The sequence below is a fragment of the Nicotiana tabacum genome, chromosome 4 (assembly GCF_000715075.1).
Source record: "Nicotiana tabacum cultivar K326 chromosome 4, ASM71507v2, whole genome shotgun sequence".
Classification (NCBI taxonomy): Eukaryota; Viridiplantae; Streptophyta; class Magnoliopsida; order Solanales; family Solanaceae; genus Nicotiana; species Nicotiana tabacum.
The window spans coordinates 74,472,174-74,499,109 of NC_134083.1; the positions used below are offsets into that span (position 1 = coordinate 74,472,174).

General features: G+C 36.2%; 1 protein-coding gene across 2 annotated transcripts; it reads left to right on the top strand.

Annotated features, from left to right (window-relative positions):
* Positions 1 to 761: 761 nt before the first annotated feature.
* LOC107767638 (cleavage and polyadenylation specificity factor subunit 1) lies at positions 762 to 26,793 on the top strand. 2 transcript variants are annotated; one of them, XM_075252004.1, is made up of 26 exons: positions 762 to 1,366; positions 1,454 to 1,600; positions 2,176 to 2,329; positions 3,567 to 3,699; positions 4,442 to 4,587; positions 5,771 to 5,866; positions 5,976 to 6,028; positions 6,888 to 7,019; positions 7,354 to 7,405; positions 7,961 to 8,080; positions 8,594 to 8,728; positions 10,085 to 10,213; positions 12,592 to 12,669; positions 14,542 to 14,682; positions 14,802 to 14,896; positions 16,233 to 16,429; positions 17,061 to 17,842; positions 18,142 to 18,222; positions 18,303 to 18,368; positions 19,130 to 19,207; positions 19,547 to 19,768; positions 20,497 to 20,628; positions 20,719 to 20,895; positions 21,663 to 21,842; positions 23,350 to 23,735; positions 26,169 to 26,793. In XM_075252004.1, exons 1-26 carry the CDS (start codon positions 1,062 to 1,064, stop codon positions 26,281 to 26,283), a joined length of 4,332 nt encoding a protein of 1,443 aa, XP_075108105.1. In that variant the 5' UTR covers positions 762 to 1,061; the 3' UTR covers positions 26,284 to 26,793. The 2 variants fall into 2 exon arrangements, with proteins under 2 accessions (XP_075108105.1, XP_075108106.1); XM_075252005.1 differs by having other exon boundaries at positions 10,088 to 10,213.
* The last annotated feature ends 143 nt before the right edge of the window (positions 26,794 to 26,936 follow it).

Here is a 26,936-nt window from a genome sequence, read left to right on the forward strand (position 1 = left end):
TTTCCAGTTTTTACAAAAAAACTGCTTTAGAAAAAAATAAAAATATTTTTTAAAATAATATTTTATAAAAACTGGAAAAAATAAACTGAAAAGCAATTTTCTAAAGCATTTTTTTTTTTGTAAAAAGTGAAAAAACTGGATTTTTTTTTACTAAAAACTGAAAAAAAAAAAAAATTTTTTTCTAGTTTTTACAAAAAATCTGCTTTAAAAAAAATTGAAAAATATTTTCTAAAACAATATTTTTGTAAAAACTGAAAAAAGTAAAAAGCAATTTTCTAAAGCAATGTTTTTGTAAAAACTGAAAAAACAAATATTTTTTTTCCAGTTTTTAGTTAAAAATATTTCAATTTTTTTTAAATTTTTAATTGCTTTAGAAAATTATTTTTCAGTTTTACAAAAATATTGTTTTAAAAAATATTTTTCAGTTTTTTAAAGCAGTTTTTTTGTAAAAACTAGGAAAAAAAATATTTTCGTTTTTTCAGTTTAGTAAAAATAATTTCAGTATTTTCTAATTTTTACAAAATACATATTGCTTTAAAAAATTATTTTTCGGGTATGGGTAATGAATCTTTTTAATTAATTAGAAGATATTTAGAATTGACTAACAAGATGATGATACGTGTCCATCCGTTTAAATAAGGGATATATTTGAACCCAAAATATAGCTACAAGGATATAAATAATCAAATAGTACAATGAGAGTTATTTTTAGATCATTTTTGAAAACAGAGTATATATTTGGCCGTTTGACGAATAAAGAATGAGGTCGTTTAGAAAAGGTGAATAGTGTCGGTGTTGTTAAAGTTGTAAAATTCAGTGGGTAAATTACGATTTCACACACCCCGTTGGAAATTATATCGACAAAGAAGCGGACTTCCCGTCCGGCAAATCAAATTTGTAATTACACACACTTTTCACTGCTCACTGGTCTGTCAGTCCACAGGCCACAGCTCATCCTCCCGCCAAACTCAAATCACGGGTTTAAGCAAAAAACCCTAGCCTTCAATTTCTCCCTCAGTTCTTCAATTGGCCAAAGAAACGTTGCCGTAGAAGCTGCAAAGATGAGTTTCGCGGCGTGCAAGACAATGCATTGCCCCACCGGCATCGAGAACTGTGCCGCTGGATTCATCACTCACTCCGCCGCCGATTTCACCCCGCAAATTCACACAGCCGACGTCGACTCCGATTGGCCAGCCACCAAGCCACTTGGACCTATCCCGAACCTCGTTGTCTCGGCAGGAAACGTGCTTGAAGTTTACTTGGTTAGGGTTGAACAAGCATCCTCCAGAGAAGCCGCCGAAGTGAAACGTGGTGGCCTCATGGCCGGTATTTCTGCTGCTTCACTTGAGCTCGTTTGCAATTACAGGTATTTCAGTTTGGAAAAAATATCATAAGACCGTTTTTAGATATTTTTATTATTAAAGTTTTTTTTTTTTGTGTGTAATATGTGTAGGCTGCATGGAAATATATATTCAATGGGAGTGTTAACAGCGGGAGGAGTTGATGGTGGGAGAAGGAGAGATTCCATTATTTTAACTTTTGAAGATGCTAAAATGTCTGTTCTTGAGTTCGACGACACCACACATGGACTACTTACTAGGTAAACTGCTACTAATGCATTTGTGAGCCCAAAAACATCTGGGGAAAATGAGATGTTGAGCCAAAAGAACCAAAAAAGAGAGAGGCTGTAGGTACCTAGTGGAAAAATCGAGGTGCCACAAAGCTGGCCCGGCACCACATCTAAAAACACGAACAAGGAAAATAAAATTATTGTTGACGTTCTAGTCAAGGTGGTGAATTTTGTTAGATTTAAGCACCTCCCTTGTTATTATGTTTTTAAACAACTCTGGGTGCTCCACGATTTCCATATTGATGTGTAATCTTATTGGACCTTTTAATGAAGATTCCCAGCTTCTGCAAATTTATTTATATTGCTACCTATAACTTGAGTTCACTGTTATACTTGCTCTTAAAGTCTCTGCTCTTTTTAATTGGAAAACTTATAACCTTATAAAATTCATCAAAATTGTAACTCAATACGTTCTACCCTATGAATTTTCAAATCTTTCACACTTAACATTAAGTATGTTGCCCGCTATTTCCTGTTTCTTTATCATTTAAGCATGATAACTGACAAACTACATTGGAAATTTCCTTTTTTTTCTCTCCTTCCAGCTCAATGCACTGTTTTGAAGGTCCAGACTGGTTTCATTTAAAAAGAGGACGAGAATCATTTGATAAAGGGCCGATTATCAAGGTTGATCCGCAGGGAAGATGCGCTGGAGTCTTTGCTTTCGAACAACAGATGATAATACTCAAGGCTGCTGAGGTTTTCTTTTGCTGCCTTTTTTACTTTCTTAGCTAACCTGAACGTTGGTTGCTTAATATTTTGGAAGATGCATCTATCCCAACTAATCCTTCTGTATCCCTAATTGTTTTGGACTAATCATGCCAAAACCATTTACGGTCAGACATTGCTGGCCAGCCTTCTTCCTGTTATCCTATTCATAACTTACCAGTATAGGCTAGAATGCAGAACCCACTGCTGAAACTTGAATAAAAGTTGTTATACTATGTACTTTGATATTATTTTATCTGATTTCACAAAGGGACAGTTCACCTAATATTATTTTTTATTTGAGAGAAAGGTAATATAAGCTACCACTAAGGAGGTGCTGTAATATTTATTAGTGAGGAGAAGACCAAAACAAGAAATCCTTCCCAATCTTATAGGATATTAAGAGGCATAAGTATTGCTCCTGCTTTATTTACAAATTCCTCTATACAGAAAAAAGAAAGCAAACATGTGCGGTTAAAGTTGATCTCTTGAGTTGAGTTAGCTTCGTCTTCAAAACATCTGATGTTCCTTATCTTCCAAGGAGTCCACCATATGCGTGCTGGGATTGTGTTCCACCAAAGTGTCCTCTTGCTCCTCTTTCTACCTCTGTTCCAACAGTTATACAATTCTGTGGTAGTTCTTGGCATTACCCATTTTAAGCCTGTTGAAAAGGGTGATTTATTGAATGAAAAGCTTTTGCTTTCATATTATTTATGAGCTTAGCTGATTAATTTTCACAGGCAGTACTAACAGAGAACAGTATCAAGTCAAAAAGAAATATATCTGGTGATAGTTGCTTTTCTTTGGTCAATGATATGTATATCCTTGAGATTTGGGAGTGACTGAATCTATAGTATTGTGTCTACAGTAGTCACCAAGGGAATGACATAGTGGTTGAGGAATAGGAGTGGCAACTTGGAGATCCCAGGTTCAAATACAATCTGCCACACTACGTGTGAGCCAATCTGCTCTAGCATTGGTGTGCAAGATTACTTGGCAACCTGTGCTAGGGGATCAGATAGGCTGCTCGGTGGTCCAGACACCACCGATATAAAAAAAAGAAAAAATATTGTGAATAGCATGCTAAAGTGTCGTAATCTGTTGGTGTGGTTCTCTTTGTGTAATTGAAAGGATTAAGTCAATATGCCTGAACTACTACTCTTTCCATCTATGTGGTTTGGATTATCATGATTTGCTTATAATTTCAAGTGATTTATCCTTATTTTAGATCAATTCTAGCTTAGTTGGTGAGGACAGTGCTTTTAGTTCTGGAGGTGCCTCAGCTCGCATCGAATCATCATATATCATCACCTTACGGGATCTTGATGTGAGGCATGTCAAAGATTTCATATTTCTTCATGGTAGGTATACCCCAGCTGTTCCTCCTGTATCATTTTAAACTTTTTCCCCCTTCCCCATTGATTTTTAATAACGTGGAGAGAGCACTATCACACAGTCATTATTCCGCTGGTATTGCAAGAATAAAACTGAGGTTGAACATTAGAGAGTCTTGGATTTCTGTTTTTCCCCCATGTAAATGGTGATGGTCAATGTACATGGGTAAACTTTGTTATAACATATTGTAACTTCTTAACAGATATCAGAACTGGAGCATTTTTGTTATCTTCTGTAATAGATTTATATTTCTTGGCTGTGAAAATGTACTCTAATGGTGCCCCAGGGCTTTGTTCAGTGGTAGAGCGCAGCTCATGATGTGTGGATCAGACGCACATCACGAGTGCCAACCCTACCGCGAACAAAAAGCTAAGTATTTAATTGGAGGAGGGTAGAGGGGTGGGACCCGAATTTCGATCAATGCAACAACTGGCCCTTGGAGATTTCTCGGTTGTCCCAAAAAAAGGGAAAAAAAAGAAGACTTTGATGAGCGTCTTCACAATGACGACTGATTCAGTTGACGTCTATTTGGCGACAAGTAGATTGGTTGACTTCTATTTCTTTCATAATCTTATATTTTTCCTATCTAATTAATTTATTGATAATGGTGATTCACGTTGTCCTTCAAGTCTAAAGCTCTTCTTTTGTTTCCACCACCTGCAGTTACTCATGTTGCCAGTTTGAACTTTGTAATGCGCCTTTATGCAGGTTATATTGAGCCGGTCATGGTTATCCTTCATGAAAGGGAACTTACTTGGGCTGGCCGCGTCTCTTGGAAACATCATACTTGTATGGCCTCTGCTTTTAGTATTAGTACAACATTGAAGCAGCATCCACTGATATGGTCAGCTGTTGTAAGTTACAGTGATCTATTTTACCAGCATTTTTTATAGATGTTCTTATTAGCTTGAAGCAAAGTGAAAAGAGAAAACTGGGAAAGGATAATACTCTATATGAGCTATTTACTGATGATAACTGCATCAGATTTTAAAGCTTGGTATTTAAGAGGAGAAGGTAGACAGGTGGGTCCATTATCCACTGAGTTTCAAACCGTACTCCACTAGCCCTTGGGGATTTTTCGGTTATTACAAAAAGAACTGTATCAGATTTCTTTCTTTTTCGGTTTTGGGTTTGCTGGTGTAAATTAGGTAAGGAAGGCAGCTAAAAGTTAAAAAGGGTCTACTTCCGCTATTTTTAAGAAGTACCACTATACATACACTTGATGATGGCCTTCAGCTCCATAGTACTTCTTTTGACCTTGTTTGTATTCTTCCTCCTTTTTTTTTTTTTTTTTTTGTTTTGTTCTCAGTCTCTTTACATTTCCTTCCCTCAAAATATCTTCCTCTACCAACAATCTGAACCTGAGAGTTACGATGTTGTTGCCACCGATTAGTCGTTTCCTGTGGTGCAAGATTTATTACTTTTGTTTCCTGCAGTACAAAAGTAAAAACCATGTTGCTTAACAAAAGGTAATTTTGAGATAAAGGTGCTACAGTGTGGAAAACAAGATGTTGCATACTAGGACTTGGTAATGGAAAGGTGATTTGAACTTATCAAAGAGAGTTGATTTGGTAGACACTTGGGTGCTCAAAGGATGATGATTCAAATAAATGTCATGATATTTCACAAAAATATTTAAAGAGCATAGTGCAAAATTACTTCCCTCTTTAACAGAACGTTTTATTCTGGAACTTTATAAAATGTAGAACAATGAACCTGCTTTTTCATTTCGGTAAGAAGCTTCAGCCCGCTGTTAGTTTTCTTAACATCTTAGGCTGAGAGTTAAATGTCATGTTATCTCTTAGTTTTTTTTAATCCTTTTCGTTTTCCATTTTCCTTTTATTTTTCCTCTCGTGTTCTTCTCGTCTCTTCAACCAGTGCTGAACTGTGTCACTAAGATGGACATTCATCGTAACTTATCATTTCATGAATTTGGGATGCTTATTATGGATATTACAGTGTCAAAATCTGCTTGAACCTTACTCCATTTAATTATATATTTCCTACATTAGACTTCACTTACTCTTTTTTCTGCAGGATCTCCCTCATGATGCATATAAACTTCTTGCTGTGCCATCTCCTATTGGTGGAGTACTTGTTATTGGTGCGAACTCAATCCATTATCACAGCCAGGTCTGTTATCTTCATGAGATTTACAATCTGCTTATTCCTTCAACATATTCTTACAGCTTTCCTGCATACTATATTTTCATGTGCTGACTTTGATCTGCGTATTTTGCAGTCATCTTCTTGTTCGTTGGCGTTGAACAATTTTGCCTTCTTTGGTGATAGCAGGTTTTTCCCTTAGTTTTTACTGTCCTTGCACTCTCCCTCACCCATTCCTGCAGCTTCACTCTATTCTAAAATTATAAATACTTCCAGGCTTCAGCTTCACTTTCATTTATTAGGATCATAAATATGGCCAATAACATAACATGGCATGTTTTGTTTCTACTTGAATATTGAAAAAGAAAAAGTTCTCTTTCTATCCGCTGGAAGTACATTTAACATTTGAGATTGTTAAGAAAATGGACCTTAGGAAAACTCAACCAGGTTGCACAAGACTATATAAAGAAACAACAACCTATACTGTCAACTATTGTGAGACTCTTAAGTCTGTAACATCTTCGTACGGTGCACACTCAAAGTTAAACATCTGGAGCGTGGACAACATAACATAGTGGTAAACTCTGATAACATGTAAAGAAATGAACCTAGGGCCTAACTCAACCTCAAAAGCTAGCTCATGTACAATAGTCTTGAAAATGGTGGTTGTTTGCTTTTATTTGCTGCATACGGCTAGTTCTCAGTGTTAGTCTGTATCAGAATTGATTTAAATCTTTGGATTCTTAAATGAATTAGACTTATTTTCTTTGTGCTGGCTGTCGTGAATACCACCCTTTTGTTTTATTTTATGAGCTTGCTTTTTTCTGATTTACAACTTTCCTTCACACTTAATATGGTTTTATTTGTACTCTATCCTAAGTGTATGCCATTTTTCATGCTCCTTTACCTTTTCTTTAGTCATTGTGCACTGATCCACCCCCTTGATTGCTCATTTCAAGGCACTTTGTTGATTTGATCAGTTTTTACAATGAGAATGGGTCCTAGGTTTTTATCTAATTTTGTGATACGTCCTTATGGTTACTTCTAGTCAAGAAATGCCAAGATCATCTTTTACTGTGGAGTTAGATGCAGCTAATGCAACTTGGTTAGCAAATGATGTGGCAATGCTGTCCACTAAAACAGGGGAGCTACTTCTTCTGACAATTATGTATGATGGGAGGTAATGCCTTTTTGCCCACTAATTTATGAAGGAAAAATTTAGGAATTCGTTGCTTAGTATTTTCTTTTTTGTTTTTTGAGAATATATTCTTATGTTGACTTGAGAGTTGAGAAAATTTACTCTCTTGTCCTGATACATTGAATCTTTTTTTTCCTCATGTCCTGATGCATTGAATCAAAGTGGTAATTTAGTTGAACATATACAGTTTGTTTTTACCTATCACCAGGAGTCTAGAAATTTCCTGCTATGCGACATTTTACAGCCTTTGATTGGCTATTACCTAGAGTTTGAAGTGATGTGCTGCGATTTTAATTTTATTTTAATGTTTCTGCAGAATCGTTCAAAAGCTCGACCTTTCAAAATCAAGAGCTTCAGTACTTACATCGGTTGGCTACCTCTTGAATTCTGGATCGTTTTAATTTATGGATCTACTCTCTCTCTCTCTCTCTCTCTATATATATATATATATATATATATATATATATATATATATATATATATATAACTAATACGAGAATCAATAAGAGACTTAGTGAAAATATCTGCTAGTTGATCATTCGACTTTACAAACTTTGTAACAATTTCTCCTGAAAGTATTTTTTCTCTGACAAAGTGACAGTCGATCTCAATGTGTTTAGTCCTCTCATGGAACACCGGATTTGACGTAACATGAAGAGCAGCTTGGTTATCACACACTAGTTCCATCTTGCTTATTTCTCCGAACTTTAACTCCTTGAGCAACTGCTTGTGTGTGTGTGTGTGTGTGTGTGTGTGTGTGTGTGTGTGTGTGTATATATATATATATATATATATATATATATATATATATATATATATATATATATATATATATATATATATATATATATGTATGTATGTACGTATGTATGTCTCGCTTTGTGTGTGTTTGTGCAATTCAAACGGTTTTCTCTTATTTCCAGGGAATTACAACAATTGGAGACTCATTATTCTTTTTGGGCAGTCGCCTAGGAGATAGTTTGCTCGTGCAGTTTACTTGTGGTCTGGGAGGGTCAATTTTGCCTCCTGGGGTGCAGGAAGAGGTTTGTGTCATGATTTTAGCTGAAGTAGCTTGATCTTTTTGCTAGTATTTTACAGTTTATTTTTTTCTTCTGCATATTCCTTATTTATATGTACTGTTTTTCTCTGTAATCTATAACCTTATAAATATATACCCCTTTGAGTAACTGCCTCCATTGATTTTTTTTTCTTTCCTGAATGCCTGTACCCTAGATTGCACCCACGATCCCTCTGCCATCATAAAAATTATAGGCTCATCAATATACTGCAGTCCCTAGTTTTTTGCACAGTCTTTCCTGTTTTTTTATTTTTCCTTCAAACTTACTACTTAAAATTTTTTACTTTAAAATTAATTTGTACTTGATATGAATAGATTAAAAATTACTTTTGAAATGATGCACATTGGGTATTTCACAATTTCTAGTCGTTTAATAATGCTTAGTGGTTCTATGTGTTACTTTCCTTTCTGCCTCTCTTTCTAAGGGTACTGGCTTTGCTTTCTCTAAAATCCTGTTGCTATTTGCTTACATGTGCAGGTTGGAGATATTGAAAGTGACACTCCTTCTGCAAAGAGGCTAAGAAGGTCATCCTCGGATGCATTGCAAGATATGATTAATGGCGAAGAGCTTTCCTTATATGGTACAGCTCCAAATAATGCACAATCAGCACAGGTGAATTGTGTTCTGTGAAGACTATATTCTGTTATGATATATGATTTTAAAAAGATGGGCTGTCCGGTGTACTAAGTTCCCGCTATGCGGGGATCTGGTAGGAGAACCAGACCACATTGGGTCTATTGTACGCAGCCTCACTTTGCTTTTCTGCAAGAGGTTATTTCCACTATGCTATATGAGTTTAATTGGGAATAATTAGTAAAATGACAAGGACATCTGCTGTTTATATCAAATATATATTTGCACTTAGGTGTAGCATTTAGTATTCTGGTAAGGATAGATAAGTTAAAAAATAAAAGAAACGAGAGACGTGTTCCGAAGCAAGTTATGAGTTGATGGCAGAGTAGTCAAAGCAAGAAGCGCAAAAAAGTGCTAGAGTCTGGAGCTTTTAGCGCAAAGTGTGATTAAAGTAGTGTGGGTTTTAGCGAAGGAAACCCCAATGGCTCCAGACTCTAGCACTTTTTTGCGTTTAAACTCTTTGAAAAAGAATAATTATGTGGAAAAAGAATGTAAAAACTATATATATATATAGGTAAAATCATGTCAATCAAGTCCAAAGACCATTTAAAATTTTGATTTAGATGAAAAGATGTAGTTTTAGAGTTTTACTGGCTAGTTTTCTTATACTAAATTTCTAATTTATTATTCTTAATCGCTAAAATACAAGTCATGACGTTTTCTTGACCACAAATGTATCACTTTGTCAACTGTGTTTTTTATCTAGTGTTGTGATCTAAAGACAAAACCCATTGGCGAAGATGCACACACCTTAGGACTTGGATGCCTACACTAAAGTACCAAATAGGCAAGGCGAAGCGCACAACCTGGGTTTTACTGAGCTTCAGGGCGCGCTTTAATCGAGTCCTTAACAACATTGGTTGATGGAACTTTGTAATGTTTCAATATATCATTATGTAAATATTTTGTTTTGAGGATATAGCACACTGAAGTTTCATAAAGCTGTTGTCTCGTCATGTTTGTGTACCCAGTGTTTCATAGTTTCGGGATGACTTGTTCCTTTTCCACCTTGCAGAATTTGCTTAATGCTTGCACTTATTTTTTATTTCTTACTTTTTTTATTTATACAATCATGTCTATTAATCATACGACACCCTACTACTTATTATAAAAAGATCATGACACCCTAGACTCACGGAATATTGAAGCACGCATGTAAAATTGGGAGAACAATAAGTTGTCTATAAAACTATATAATTCTTTACTTGGAACTTTTGCTATTTATCACGATTTATGATTACAGAATGGCTTCTTGGCTATTTTTTTTCCGCCTCTTTATCATTAATATCATCCTTTGTCATTCCTCATCATTTACATGATTTTCGGTGATTGCAGAAGGCATTCTCATTTGCAGTGAGGGATTCCCTGATCAATGTTGGCCCTCTAAAAGACTTTGCTTATGGTCTGAGAATTAATGCCGACCTAAATGCCACTGGAATTGCTAAGCAAAGTAATTATGAACTGGTTAGTTCTCTTGTTGACAACAAGCCTATCTTGGATGCAGTTAATGATAGAGGTTTAACTTGCTTTCTCTTTGTTTGGAGAGCAACAACAACAACAACCCAGTGAAATCCCATAAGTGGGTCTGGCGAGGGTAGAGTGTACGCAGACCTTAGCCCTACCCTGTGAAAGTAGAGAGGTTGTTTCTGATAGATCGTCGGCTCAATGAACGATGAAAAGAAGCAATAACAACAAATAGTAACAACAACAAGATACTAAGAAAACCGAAGCGAAAGATAATAATAAAACAAAAGGTAGTAGTAGTAATAGCAACCTAGGGATAAGAAAAATACCAGACTAACACTAATACTCCTAGTATGGAAAAGAGAAAATCACTCAACTATCTACTAACCTTCTACCTTAATCTTCGACCTCCACACCCTCCTATCAAGGGTCATGTCCTCGTTAAGCTGAAGCAGCGCCATGTCCTGTCTAATCACTTGTCCCAAATATTTCTTTGGCCTACCTCTACCTCTATCTCTCCTTATGTCCACCAAGGTTAACCTCTCACACCTCGTTACTGGGGCGTCTCTTCTTCTCCTCTTTACATGCCCGAACCATCTTAGCATAGCTCCCCGCATCTTGTCCTCCACGGGGGCTACTCCCACCTTTCCTCGAATATCTTCATTCCTTATCTTATCTAACCTGGTATACCCGCATACCCATTTCAACATCCTCATTTCTAAAATACCCTACCGGCTTGTCTTCTCTCTACCATTTATCTACCATCGTTGTATCGGGGACCAACTTCTCAATACATTTATGGTATCCAACCCGCACCTCTGAATCTAAAATGCCATCTCTATTATTCTTGTAAAACAATCTCGGGTCCACAATATGGCCTGCTGCATGCAAAGGTCGATGGAGTTGATCCGACCACCTTTTATCAATGACCTCAAAAACTTTCTCATATTTCTTCAGATCTCCCTCAAATGACGCTTCGATAGTTTCTTTGGCTCTATCCACAGCTTCATAAAGATAGCCCATTGGTGGTTTTCTATACCCCATCCACCATACGAAGTACCCTAATCAAAGGACCACCAACTTTAAGAGCCCGAACAACGTCATTCCAACTTATGAAGAGCATATTTGTTTCACGTTATAAAGGATCCGTGCCAAAGGAACTTTCACCCAAGCTTTCCTTCTCTTTCTCCTACTCCATTTGATGCCTTGCTGGTCAGTACATTCTTCACCGTTTCTGGTGTAAGGTTCGAAGCTGTCTACCATTAGATGGTTTGCCGCCTGATAATGGATAGTCGATTCACGTTCTCTCCCAATGTTTTACACATGTACCATCAACTAGTATGCAAACTTTGTCCTCTTCCTGAGATACCCATCACGTGGATAGTATACCTAGTTGCCAGCCACATGAAGAACGCACCTTCGCTGGAGCTCTGGTTATCCAAATGGTGATATGCAGCAGTTCCGCGTCATTCGCTAGTAGTCTGCAATAAAAAGATTTCATCGAAATCGCTCCTTTGATATGCCATTCGACCTCCAAGTGTCCTTTTTGAGGATCGATATCTATGTCATCCATCAAAATTAATCAGTATCTCTACTCTCAATATATATTTGATAATTGGAGGTAATGATATTTTGGAGAAGATTATGATGAGATTAATGTTTTTTCGTTCCTTTTAGAGCCCTTTGATAACAATTGATTGATCCTCTTTTATTTTGATCAACTAAACAACTGATTTGTGTTTGCCTGTTACCTTTCTTCATGCAGAAGACTTTCACATATTTGTTTTCAAGTTGTAACATCAAAGAAAAAGGATATTAACAGTTCTATGTATAATATTCAAATAGAACCATAGAATCATGTGGTGGTCGTTAAATACAACACACCTCTCTGGGCTATATTTTTGTAATTTCATTCTTCCACAAATCATGTTTGGTCGTAATTCTAGTAAAAATGTGAGAAATAAGCCCCTAGGATCAAATGCTAAGAGTGCATGATGTGTGGATTAGCCGATTAGGTGCACGTCTTGGGTTCAAATCGCTACTAACAAAAGCCTGGTATTTAAGTGGACAAGGGTAGAGGGGCCATTACCAATCGAGTTTTCAACTGTGGAGCACTGCCTTCGGGGGGTTTTTCGGTTATAAAAAGAGAAATAAAAAACGATAATCATCTTCTGGTCATAGATTTTAGGGCTTGAAACTCATAAGTGGGTTGATAGTTGTTATTTTTGATGAAGTTTATGAAACATTCTAATGGCTGAACTACAAAAACCTACAATGAGAATAGTAAGTTATTATTGAATTTCTATCACCTTTGGATGCTCTATTACTTGTTTTTTGGGCCAGTATGATATCTTCATAATCTCTTTGGGATATGTCAGGTATGCTGTTCAGGCCATGGAAAAAATGGTTCTCTGTCTGTTCTTCAACAATCTATCCGCCCAGAAATGATAACCCAAGTATGTTCGCTCTCTTTCAGTTTCTAATTATAGTGTTCTGTGAAACTGTGCTGATACTCACATCACATCATCGTGGAAAATGATTTAAATCCTGTCATTGCAAGTTATTTGCTCAACTTCAGAGCTTGTATTGTAACTTTATGGTTTCTTCCTGCTTCTTTGTCATACTCGTTTTATGGGAGCTTCAGAAGTTTCTTGTGCATATAGCTATACAGTAAGAATAGCTATTTGGATGTTTGTTTCTATTTGGTTGTGTGTTTTATTTTTGGCAACACATCCTCTATTTCATTCACGCACACACACTCATTTACATGAGTTAATTGTCCTTTGAAGAGTTAGTGTTTTTAATCTTGTATTATACTTTGTGAAATACGTTTTTGAAAGTTGGATTTGCTGATTAATGGTGTATATTAACTTGAAGTGGTGAGAGGTTCATATCTTCTGTATTTATGCATGTATAAATGGTTTGCTTATCTAAATGGTAGCTTTTGGAAAAATTGTTTGCTTGAGAAGTCATTAAAAAATGGTCGGATAGCTCTTGGAGGTGACGATGTCATTGGAATGATCAACGATAATAGGCAATTGCATCAGAACGAGCAACAGAAGTAATAGCAATGCCGCTAGAATGGCCTCCAAATTTTTTTCCCGAACAGCCACCAAACTGAGACAAGAATATTATGAAAAGAGAAAATTGAAGGAGAAATAACTCCTTAATGACTTGATTCTACAACAATGTGTAAGAGAGGCTCCTTATATAGAAGATTTGGGTTGCATATAATAAGTTAAGTAGTTATAGTCTTCTCTTAACTGGTAAGCAGATATTCAATTATACTTTATCCAAAAAATTGTAAATGCTCTACTATAAATGCAGAATATTCTATGCTATCTAAGAAAATTTTCTGAATCAGTGAATCAAGAAGTATTCTGAATCTGGGCACATGTAGTATTGCATCACATACTACAACATCAATATATATCATATTTTCTCCCGTGCCTTCTCACAAAAATAATTGGGGTTGCTGTGTTGTTGAGAACCTGATTAAGTCTTTGTCATCTTGCTGAAATTTTCTTTGCCTATTTTCTCTTCCTTTGTTTATTTGGGGGGGGGGGGGTGCAGGAAAAAAGGAGGTAATGTTATTTTTCTTCCTGTTTCGTGTTTATTCATTACATTAGTTTTGAAGTGCCTTGGCCTTCCTTTTCCTTTTTACTAGTTTTTGCAGTATGCATATCCTCAAGCTAGCTTTCCTGCATCAGGACTATGTTTCCTCCCAATCTCATTTGGACCCCTCGCTAATCTTGCAATGCATGGCACATGATATTTTTTTTAAAAATGGGCATGGCACATGGTATTTATTGTTAAAATGTTATTCAGATGGTTCTCTATGCGGAGAGACTGAAGAAAATTCCGTGAATTGTCTAGTTTTATGTTTAATGAGCAACATGACTGGTGGTGACTTGAAGGAATAGCTACTATAGTTACTTGATGTACGGGCACCTTACCAGAAAGTTCAATTTTTATTGAAAATTTTGCTGAACAGAATTGCACTGAGTTTTGATGTGTACCATGATACTACCATTTTCATGTTGAATGATGTGATTGTTCTCTTTGTTTTTCTTTGTTCGTATCTTGATGTCAAGGAGACGACTTTGATTTTCTCTAAGTGCTAAGCATTTAGGAATTTCTATGTTTCTCTGCATTCTTAGTTACACAACCTTGACTAGGATCAAACTTGGACTAATGGGAAATGTTCTATGATGTTTTTTTCAATTAATCTTAGATATTCAGCATATCTTGACACTGCCTGTTAGTGAACAGTATGCATAAATCTAGCCGGAGAAAGTAATTTTGATGCTTAATTTTACTTTGTGAAGGAAGCCTTGCCAGGTTGCAAGGGAATTTGGACTGTTTACCACAAGAGTGCACGTAGCCATCTCAACGAATCCTCAAGGGTGGCAGATGAAGAAGATGAATATCATGCATATTTGATTATTAGTTTGGAGACTCGTACAATGGTATCCTTTTCGCTTCCAAATATATAGTATTTTCTTTATTTTTCAATCTACGCATTATAGCTGGAATTGAAATCTTATGTTGAGGCCCATAACTTTATTTTCTTATCTTCTTATGGCAGGTTCTGCAGACTGCAAATAATTTGGAGGAGGTAACAGAGAATGTCGATTACTATGTTCAAGGAAATACTATTGCTGCTGGAAATCTATTTGGGAGGTGATTTCATTTGCTCAATCATTATGTTCATATCTTCCCTTGCCCTTCCAATATCTTTTTGGCATATAGTATTTGCTGTCTTCCCTAACTTTGTGCTGCTAAACTGGGTATTTAGGAATTAAACAGTGCACAATAGTTCATGGTACTATGGCTCCAGCATGCATATGGACTGTGTGGAAAGAAAAGAATAAGAAATGTTTTGAGAATAAAAGTAGTTACATACAATGTGTAAACTGTGTGCAAAGAAAAGGATAATAGATGTTTTGAGAATAGAAGTTGTTACATACAATGTGCAAAGAGAACTATGTTGTAGATGCAGAATCACTTGTAGATTCTCTTGACTCCTTGTAAGACACAAGGTTCCTGTAATCTGTAAATATTTGATTGCCAGTACCATCTTGGTGTTGATGGATAAACTGTTACCTTACTAAGAAAAGTAAAAAAAAATAGTTCATGGTACAAGACCCAAATGTGCACAAATGTTGTCTAACCTTTCCTTTCCTTGGCCTGTTTAGTTTAGATTATTTTGGTTTGTTTGATTACTACTCCCTCCGTTTTATTCTGTGCGCAAGTATTGTTCATTTGATAACTACTCCCTCCATTTCATTTTGTGTGTTATGGAGTCTGTGATGTTAAGTTGACTTATATATTAGATTTTTGATAGTAGAGTATAATATTAAAGTAGTGGGTGAAAAGCTAGTATGATAGAGAAAATATCACATCAAAAGTCCATAACTGGAATAATTTAATGATTTTTAATTCTTGAAAGTTGCATAGAAATGGAATGGCCTCAAATATTTTTGTAAGTACCAAGGTAGAAAGTGGTCATGTAAACTGAAATGACAAGAGTATAATTTATAAATCATTTTGTTAGTCATAACTGGTTTCTGTTTTTTGTAATAATCACCTTTTAAAAAGAAAAAAGAAAGGGGAAATATGCTTCTCCTGAGTTTATGTTCAAGAAGTTGTGCAATAATTTGGAGGAGATTGTCAAACCCCCCCCCCCCCCAATATGGGCACTTACTACTGATTCAAAAGGAAGAGTTTGATGATGGCCCTGCTTTCTTAAATTAGAATACGTCATACCTTATAAAAAATGAGAACAAGTTATAATCTATTCTTTTATTTATGGCTGTTATGAATGACAATGTAGGAATTTAGTTCCTTTATGTGGAATTTGGTTTCGTCTATGCCATTGGCTGAGTGCTTTTCAAAATTGACCAATTAGATCTGATTCATTTTTTTGATATCCTTCAGTTGCTGGTGATGTTGAGCAGTTGCACGTGTTTTTTAATTTTTTCAAAGTAGCTTAACATTGTAACTTCTGTTTATGTAGACGTCGAGTAATCCAAGTGTTTGCTCATGGCGCTCGAATTCTTGATGGTGCATTTATGACTCAAGAACTGAGCTTTAAGGCTTCAAATGTGGAATCTGGCTCGAGTTCTGATAGTTCTATCGTATCTTCTGTTTCGATAGCTGACCCTTATGTTTTACTAAGAATGACAAATGGAAGTATTCAGCTTCTTGCGGGAGGTATATCTACTAAGATGAAACTTATTTGCTTTTGTAAATTTCTACCCCTCTTCTTGCAGTGCTAACCAACAAGCAAACTCTTTCTTCGTTGCTTAATTTGATAAAATCTTGTTCTAGCTTAACAGATTACAGATTTTATATAGTGTTGCTTATTTGTTCTATGCTATTAGTTGAGAATATAACTTTGTAGAGTATTTGTTTATTTGTTTTTTACATGCTCTTTACATTGTACTTTAACTACTGGCAAGAAAAACTATCAGAACGCCCCTTAGTACCTTTGTTATCAATACTTAAATTGATACTGAAAGCATATTGATCTAGTCCGTATTAATCGCGATAGAAATGAAATATGACTTAACTGACCCTAAGATGAACTTGAAACAAGCTAATACATGTAGCACATTTCCCAAGGGACTTACTACTGGCCTGAATCATATTGAATTAGTGAATAGTACAAGCTGTAGTCTAAGTAGATGCAGTTATTTCTGAAAGGCCTGGGCGAGTTAATATAACTCCATAATTCGCAGTTTAAGTCTTTCCCTTTTTGTCTTGAAACATGTCTCTGTTTACGCTCGACTTTTGCATTTATCCTGTGTTTCTCTTCCACACTGACATTATTGTTCCTCTTCAGATCCATCATCGTGCTCTGTTTCTGTTACTGTTCCATCAATATTTGAAAGCTCAAAAAAGTCAGTATCTGCTTGTACTCTATATCATGATAAAGGCCCCGAACCTTGGCTCAGGAAGACTAGTACTGATGCTTGGCTTTCTTCTGGCATGGGAGAGGCAATTGATGGTGCAGATGGGGTAACCCATGATCAGGGTGATGTGTATTGTGTTGTTTGCTATGAAAATGGTACTCTTGAAATATTTGATGTTCCCAATTTTAGTTGTGTTTTCTCCGTTGATAAATTCGTATCTGGAAGGACCCACCTTGTCGACACCTTTATCCAAGATCCAGTGAATGGTCTGAAGAAAAATACTGAGGATGTTATGGGCCCTGGACAGAACGAGAATGCTAAGGACATGAAGATAAACGTGGCGGAGTTGATGATGCATAGGTGGATAGGGCTATATTCCCGCCCTTTTCTTTTTGGGATATTAGCTGATGGGACGATTCTGTGTTATCATGCATATGTTTTTGAAGGATCAGAGAATTCTTCTAAAGTTGATGGATCTGTTTCGTCACAGAATTCCATTGGTCTTAGCAGTACAAATGCATCTAGGCTCAGAAATTTAAGATTTGTTCGGGTTCCAGTAGAGAATTATGCAAAGGAAGAGATGCCATCTGGAACCCCATCACAGCGAATGAGTGTCTTTAAGAATATTGGTGGTTCTCAAGGATTATTTCTCACCGGGTCCAGGCCATCTTGGTTCATGGTATTTCGTGAACGACTTAGAGTACATCCACAGGTTATTGTTTACTTGCTCCCATATGTATTTGACATATTCTAGTTGTTTTTTTCTGGGTAAAGAGTCAAGGGATCAGTGAATTTAGATTAAAGTGATGCTCGTTTAGGCTGCGTGTTGTGGCGTCTGGCGTGAAGAATGAATCAGGAAATCATGGCCTTGCCTTGAAGCACAACTTTCCTGGCACCACAATACCATTTATTCCACCTATATACTTTGTTATCTAAGCTGCAGACTTTTCACCCTGGGTTGTTTATGCTTTATGTTTGCTCTTCTTGATAAGTGTTGCTTTGTTGCTGCAGCTGTGTGACGGACCTATCGTTGCGGTCACTGTTCTTCATAATGTCAACTGTAATCACGGACTTATCTACGTAACAGCCCAGGTATGGTAATGAAATTGTGCTTGTTCCGACTTTCATCTGTCTCTGCTCATGTATCCATGGATTGCTTGTTGTCATTGCAGGGCACTTTAAAAATTTGCCAGCTTCCATCATTCCTGTCATATGACAACTATTGGCCAGTGCAGAAGGTGGGAATTCATTTTTGCCACCAGCTAACTGATTTTCTTTACTTGTTATATGTTTGCTCAATTTTACACTATGCATGTTACAAATATTGTTTTCAAATGTCATGCTTGTTTCTAATGTTACTTCTGTGTTTTTCTATTTTATATAACTGCAAAGGACATACTTTTCCTCACAAGGTAAGGTCTGCGTACACACTACCCTCCCCAGACCCCACGGTGTGGGATAATACTGGGTATGTTGTTATTGTTGCAAAAGACATACTTTTAAGGAATTCAAAATCTTTTGTTTTTTATTATATCTTTTTAAATTGATCCTTAGATATATTAGGATTGTTTTGCTTTTGATGAATTAAGACGTCACAATAACTGTGCTTGTATGGATATCCTTTTTGTCGATAGGGGTGTAAATTTTTGGCATTTCCCATGAGAGCTTCAACAAAGATAATATGATTGTGTAATGGATAACTAATTGATTGATGAAATTGATTACTAACTGAAGGGAATTTGTCTAGTGGTAAACTAATTGATTGATTAGTGAGACTTATTAGTATAATTTCATAGCTATGAGACAATTACATCTAGTAGTTGTTGAACTACTAGTCTGCACAAATAACTATAGTTATGCATATAAACTGTTGCGAACATTTTCAAATTAATTAGACAATATCATTACTGCAGAAAGTTGATATTTATTTCTCTCATTGGATATCCGAATTTTAAAATTTCCCGTCTTTCTTATCTTTTATTTTGGGACTGAGATGCAGATACCACTGAAGGGAACACCACATCAAGTTACTTATTTTGCTGAGAAGAATCTTTACCCAATTATAGTTTCAGTTCCAGTGAGTATATGTTCCTGCTTCTGTTATCTGTTCTTGGTTTGTTAATAATGTCTTAATATATGTTGTAAGGCTGCTAATTTCAGAGATGAGGCATAAACCTTACACCAACATGAATATTACATAACCTTCCCACGCATGAATGCACAACATATTAGTCGACTGCAGTTATGGTCAGCTTTCTGTGTGACCTCCAGATAATAAAACCCCCCAGCAGTCAAACACATACAAAGGAACAAAAATAAAATAAAAGGAAAATGTGAATCATTGGTGGAAAAGAGGCTAGCATTAATATTTACTGGCTTAATGGAGTTCTCATACAGTTTTACTTATTTCTGACAGGTTCTTAAGCCATTGAATCAAGTCCTATCAACTATAGTTGATCAAGAAGTTGGCCACCAGTTTGATCCTGATAATATAAATTTTGAAGGGAACTACCCTATAGAAGAATTTGAGGTGCGGATTATGGAACCAGACAAATCTGGTGGGCCCTGGCAAACAAGGGCAAGTATTCCTATGCAAAGTTCTGAAAATGCTCTGACTGTGAGGGTGGTTACTTTACTTGTGAGTTCAATTTTATTCCTCATTTTTTTTGTTTCCTTATAGAAAAGAACTACTACTATAGTAAAAGAAGGGAACAATTTAATAACAAGTGCAATCTCTCCTCCTCCTCAGTTACGACCTTCTGGTTGGATTCTTAACCTCCTCCGCAGTTGGTGAAGGTCAATCTTATGGACCACACTTTTACCATTCAATTCTTGAAGGTCAAGTTACAACCTTCTGGTTGGATTCTTATCATTGAGCCTGGTCTATCGAGAATAAAAAATCTGGGGAGAATTGGTTTAAGAGAATCTACAATTTTAAAATCCAATTTGGGAAATACAAGATTCTGTTTCTAGTGGTATATACATTCAACTCCTCTTTGCATTTTCTCCGTTGAATGTTACATTTCCCTAAACTAGAGTTTTTGAAGCTCCAGTTGCCCTTTGAAAGTTTCTCCTTTAAGTGATCTGTTTGAAAATACATAATTATACTTCTCATAGGCAAGGAAGGAGTTTTTTTATTTCCCTAATTGTCACTAGGTCAATTAAAATGCTACCTGGATTTTTTTCTCCTTCTCTCCAAACAAACCCCCCCCCCCCCCCCCACACACACACACACACACAGCAAGAAGAGGAAAAAAAAAAAGAAGCAAAAACAGGAGCTCTGCTGGAACACCACTTGAGTAGGAATATGAGGAGTCTTTCTTTCACAAATTGATAGTTTCCTCTATCTTTCAATTTGTACAACAGAATACAACAACAAGAGAGAATGAAACACTATTGGCAGTTGGGACTGCTTATGTGCAAGGGGAGGATGTTGCTGCAAGAGGGCGCGTGCTTTTGTTTTCTATAGACCGAAATGCTGATAATTCTCGAACTTTGGTATCTTCCATCACATGGCTTTTCACTTTCATATTTCTTTTTTTGTTGGCAAAATGAGACCTTTACCTCTGTCCTTCGAAATCATTTCAGGTCTCAGAAGTCTACTCAAAGGAATTAAAGGGTGCTATATCTGCTTTAGCTTCACTTCAAGGTCACTTGTTGATAGCTTCTGGTCCTAAAATTATCTTGCACAAATGGACGGGGTCTGAGTTGAATGGAGTTGCTTTTTGTGATGTTCCTCCACTCCATGTTGTGAGCCTAAATATTGTAAGTACAATTCATAGTGGCTTTTCCTTCACTTCCAAAAAACCATTTTATAATCAGATCAAATACTTCCAGTGAAGATTAAGTACTTGGGTGTTCATTCAGTACTTTTCCCTTTCATCTATGGAAGGTACTTAGATTATGGTGCCTCTGAGAATTAATCATATAGAACTGAATTAATCATATAGAAGCTTCGGGGCGCACCTAGATTGAGGAGTTCCAATCATAATTTGGTAAAAAGTGCATAGATGCTGTCATAATTTGGTGAATCCAAGTGGCGCAGTTCCTATATTTTGTGCAGTATCAGTAACAGTTACAAAATTTGGGGAGATAAATCATTTTGCGACAGCTCCGTCCGTTCTAAAATCGTCCGCCCTGCACCCATCCGCCAAGTATATGCTTCAACAGGGATCAAAGTATAACCAGAACAAAATGTGATGAAGGGAGCAAGCAATCTGCTATTGGTTTATAGGTTCTCCTATCAATAGTACTTGCAGTTGTAATAATCATTTTTGGTCGCTCAAACTAGAAAACGAATTGCATCGCCTGTTGGGAGGAGCACATAACTTGTTTTCATTTCTTATTCTCAAAATCCTTGTCAGTTTTCAAAAATGAAAGATCTAATTGTATAATACTTTTCATTCTTGAACAAAACAATATCGAACCGTGATAGTATTTGGAGTTTCTTCGTTTACTTTCTCTAAGCTTATCACAATTAATATTCTGAACTTTTCTCATGCCTTTTTCGTTCAATATTGTAAATGTTATAGGTGAAGAACTTTATTCTTCTTGGAGACATTCACAAGAGTATATACTTCATCAGTTGGAAAGAGCCTCAGCTTAACTTATTAGCTAAAGATTTTGGTTCCCTTGACTGTTTAGCAACAGAGTTCTTGATTGATGGTAGCACTCTCAGTCTTGTAGTTTCAGATGATCAAAAGAATGTTCAGGTATATTTTATCTTTATATTTTGTCTATTTTGTCGAGGCTATAACTTTCTCATTCTATTTGAAGGCCATCATTATTCTCTGAAAGTTGAAGTTCACACAACAAATTCAGTCTAATAGCTTGTAAGCGCTAAGCTCTGTGGGAGCTTTAAGCGCAAAGTGCAACTAAAGTATGGGATTTAGCAAAAAAAGTGCCAATGAAGAAAACAAAATAAAAAATAGATATATAATGCAAGAAATGTAACTATAAACACAAACAATAATTATTTGTGCAAAGGAATGGGAAAATATAACTAAACTATAGGTATGTTGCGGTGCCTGTAAAGTCTGAACCTATCAGTTAAGTCGCACATGCCTTAGCACCTTGATGCTTACACTAAAGCGCCAATTAAGCGAGGCGAAGTGCACAACCCGGGTTTCACAGAGCTTCAGGGCTTAAGTGCGCCTTAGGCAAGCCTTTAACAACATTGGACACCCCTAAGGTGCCTCTGTGTATGGATGATTGGTTTTCTTTCGTAGAGAATCATATTCTGGTGTAGGTTCTCTACTTTTTGGTATACGTCTTGTATACGAAATTTTCCCATCATTAATAAAATTATTTACTTTATCAAAATGAAAAACAACAACACTGGAGCCTTTCTGATGTAGTTCACTATAACTTTTTTATCTGATGCAAAAGTTTCTGCCTTTTGGATGACCTTCCTGAAAGTCACTTGTTTTTTATGTTTTCTGTTCTGCTCCCCTCCCCTTCCGGCCTCCTGCCCCACTAAACTCCATTATTTAAGAGGTTTTATTTACCAAGGATAAACTGTACAATACAAAGCAAAAAACCCAGTAACTAGAGCTGAAAGTTGGACATATTGCCCCAACCCCAGCAGCTACTAAACCACAAACGACCAGCTATATCATCTAAGGATACAAATTTGCAGATTCTAATCTCCTAGCTAGTCTGCTCTTCAGATCTGCTTCCCTTGAAAGACCCTCAAGTTCCTCTCCTGCCATATGTGATAAACACAGCCAGCAAGCACCATTCTGTATATCTCTGCCCCAGCATTGTACATTACTATTTGCTTTCTTTTCCATCGGCCTGGAGAATGGGGACTCACATTGATTATGAAAAGGTGGATGAGTCTGCAACGGCAGACAATACTAATGCATGAAAAAGATGCAGATTTGCTTTTGCCACTGAGTATGTCGTGAGCAGTGCATTTAAGTCACGAAATTTTATTATTTCTGAGAATGATAATTTCCTAAAGAAGTTTGAGGCCGCCAACGTAGTTATAGTATGTAAATAGCTAGTCGTACATGCAATAGTCATTCTGATATCCGTGGTCAGCATCATTGATGTTGCATAACATTTCTCATGGCGTTCTCTATCAAAGGAACAAATATCTTTTGTTACTTGCTACTGTCGTTGTCTTTAGCAATGTTTGAAAGACTTGTTGTGTTCTTTAAATTTAATGATGGGCCTTGATATCTGATCCTAATTTAATAATATTCTTGAATGTAGATATTCTACTATGCTCCAAAGGTTTCAGAAAGTTGGAAAGGGCAGAAGCTTCTGTCTAGGGCTGAGTTCCATGTTGGTTCTCGCATTACAAAGTTCTTACGCTTGCAGTTGCTTCCCGCTATATCTGACCGAACTGCTACCACTCCAGGGTCTGATAAAACAAATCGATTCGCTTCAGTGTTTGGCACACTAGATGGCAGCCTTGGCTGTATAGCCCCTCTGGATGAACTTACTTTTCGTAGGCTTCAGTCCCTGCAGAAAAAGCTTGTCAGTGCTGTTACCCATGTTGCTGGACTAAATCCAAGATCATTCCGGCAGTTCCGTTCAAATGGAAAAGCTCATCGGCCTGGTCCAGACAACATAGTTGACTATGAGCTGCTATCCCAGTAAGTAGTCTCTGCCCTCTGGAGCTGTTGACCACTTCTTTTTGGTTTACTCAGAATTGTTTTGATCTGTTGCTTACTTCCCTGTTTAGACAATTGAGATATATGTACCATATTTTGTTCGGTGGTAAATGAATAAGAACGTATCTTGCTTTCTGGTTAGATTTAAGAACTCCATGCGTACAGTAGTTTGTCTTTAAGACAAATGGGGTACTCTAGATCTCACACTTGTTGCTATGAAGACATATGAGTCTTGGCTAGATTAAAAGAACTTCTGGAAAATACTTGATCTAATATAAGTGTAATAACAACTAAGCGTTGATCCTAACTGGTTGGTGTTAAAACCACCAGTTCAATAACCACTTTATTGTTTTCTCTTCTTAGCTAAGTCTGCATTGACTTGGGGAGATTGCATGTGTATAATTTTCCTCCATACAATTATAAGTAAGGGATTTTTAATGTCCTAAGGGGCTCACCCATTACCTTAAGGTTTAGGGTTGAACACTTGGTGGGCGTTTGGACATAAGAATTGTAAAATTCCAAAAAAAAGTGAAAAAAATTTTCAAGTGAAAATGGTATTTGAAAATTAGAGTTGTGTTTGGACATGAATATAATTTTGGGTTATTTTTGAAGTTTTGTGAGTGATCTGAGTGAAAATTTTGAAAAACTGCTTTTTGGAGTTTTTCAAATTTTAGAAAAATTCCAAAATGCATCTTCAAGTGAAAATTGGAAAATTTATGACCAAACGCTGATTTCGAAAATAAGTGAAAATTTTTCGAAAAAAAGTGAAAAATTTCTTATGTCCAAACGGGCTCTTAGATTCTTTCACGTCGTATCGGTGCCAAACTTTGGTAAGTCCATTTTCACAATCATTCCTCTCTATCTATTCTATCACTTGGGGCTTCTCATATCTCTCTAAATTCAACCTATTGAGCGACTAAATTTGCTCCCAGCCCAGTCCTTAAGCATGTTGAGCCTACGCTCCCTCTTGACTCCATACTCCCTCTTGAGCCTACTCTCTCTCCCTCTCCCCACTTCAAGTCCAATGTTCACTCTTCTAAAGAAAGGACAAAAAAGATTAAGCAAAAAAAGAAAAAAAGAAAAAAAAGAGAAGTCTAAGTCTGTGCTTAAACCTTATAACTGGGTTACTCGTGCGGGGAATGTGTGAGTTAATACTCTTATCTCTTTTTCTTTATATAAGGTTTTCCAAAAGAATTTATAATGTTTTGGGGCACTCCACCCAGCACTTTAAGGTTTTGGATTGGATGCTTATTTTATTTTTTTCACATTATCAAAGGCTAAAAGCACAAAAAAGTGCTCAAGGTCTGCTAGGCCTTCAAACTCCAGGCGCAACCAAAACTTGGGCGTAAAGAAAGTCGCAATGAAGGAAAAATACAAATTATATACGTAATGCTAGAAAAGAAACTATAATCAAAGAAAAATCATTGTTTATGAACATAGTAATTGAAAAAAGATATGATTAAAGAAGTAGATGAAGTATAAATCATGTAGGTTCAAAAACCAATTTATAATTTTGATTTAGATGAAAAAAATGTAGCTTAAGTTTCTTATTCAGTTTAAGCTACTAGTTTTCTTGAAAGGAAATCTCCAAATTCCTCTTCCTAAATAAGTAGCAAATTCATTATTCATAACCTCTTTTTTAACAATTAATATATTTCTTTTCTGATTATATTTATTGTCTAATGCCACCATCTTCTAGATAGCGAGGAAAAGGTTCAACATAACCATTTACAATCTGAATAGAAGAAAATGACCCTGCAAAGATCGCTTGTGTTCAGTTTTCAGATCTTTTAGTGTAAAAAAATAACAGATTTATTAGGAGATTTGACATAAAACTAAAAAAACTGTAATGGGTCACAAAATCAATTGACCTCTTAGAATAGCCTACGGGCAATAAGATGCACACCTTACAACCTTATACTAGCACTTAAGAATCGTAAAACGAGGCAAAGCACACAGCGGCACAACCTGAGCTTCACCTCACTTAAGCATCTTAGTGCCCCTCAAATGAGCCTTTAACAACACCGATTTCTATCTTAAGATCAATATTTCAGCAACTTTTCATCTTATGGGCAAGTTTAAGCCTTAGAGGCCCAACATTCACTTCCACATTTTTGGTTTTACTATTGTCTTGTTGAACTTGCTTTCTACTTTGTTAGGTTTCTCCCTATCGCTTGGCAGTCCTGAAGCACTTCTCTTCTATCATTCTGTTTTAATGTTTTATATTACCTTTTCATCTATCATAACATTATCTTATAAGACAGCTCAGACATCTGAATTGTCTGCAATTACGCATCCCAACTATGTTTTAGTGTTTTATATACACCGTCTACTTCTATCTGTTTGACAATGGTGATCAGTATAGTTGCATCTGAATTTATATCATTAACGTATATATCTTTGTTCATTTTGCAGCTATGAGATGCTCCCATTGGAGGAACAGCTTGAGATAGCTCAGCAAATTGGAACCACACGGATGCAAATAATGTCAAACTTGAATGACTTGACCTTAGGCACAAGCTTCTTATAGTGTAGCTCTAGCGAGGACGAATAGATCAGAATCAATGTTTTGCTAATTTGGTGGAAGTGGGGAACTGGAGCGGTTCAGAAGTCGTCGCCGGCCAGTCTTAAGCCTTCAGTAATCATCCTTGTGGAACTAAGACGGCTTTACACCTATGATGCTGTTTCCTCTTTGAATCATGAATCCGATGCTGTTTCCTCTTTGAATCATGAATCCGAAGAACTGTGCAGGGATCACCATTCTCGTCAAGCAGCTGCAGTCTCTTAATGAGATTGCCCAGAATTCTTGGTTCTCTGTTGTTATTGTGGATGTATATTAGTTAGGTGTATCATTCCTAGGACCATTTATAATGTACTGCATAAGTTAAAATTTTAAGCTTGATATGTCAATCATTGTAATCTTGTAAGTTATTTTTTTTTTTGAGAATGGTATCATTTGTATTTGGAGGTTAATTTTTTTGAGAATGGTAACATTTGTAATCTTGCAGGTTAAGTACAATGTCTAAGTGGTTACACCGCCTACAAGGTTAGTGTTGAGAAGTATATACATTGTAGAGTTAGTTTGACTGTTAGAAGTTAGTTAGTGGGTTAGTGTACAACTGTCAACAACTATTATTTTATTATTAAGGAGTTAGTAGTTAGTGTATGTATGTATGTATGTAT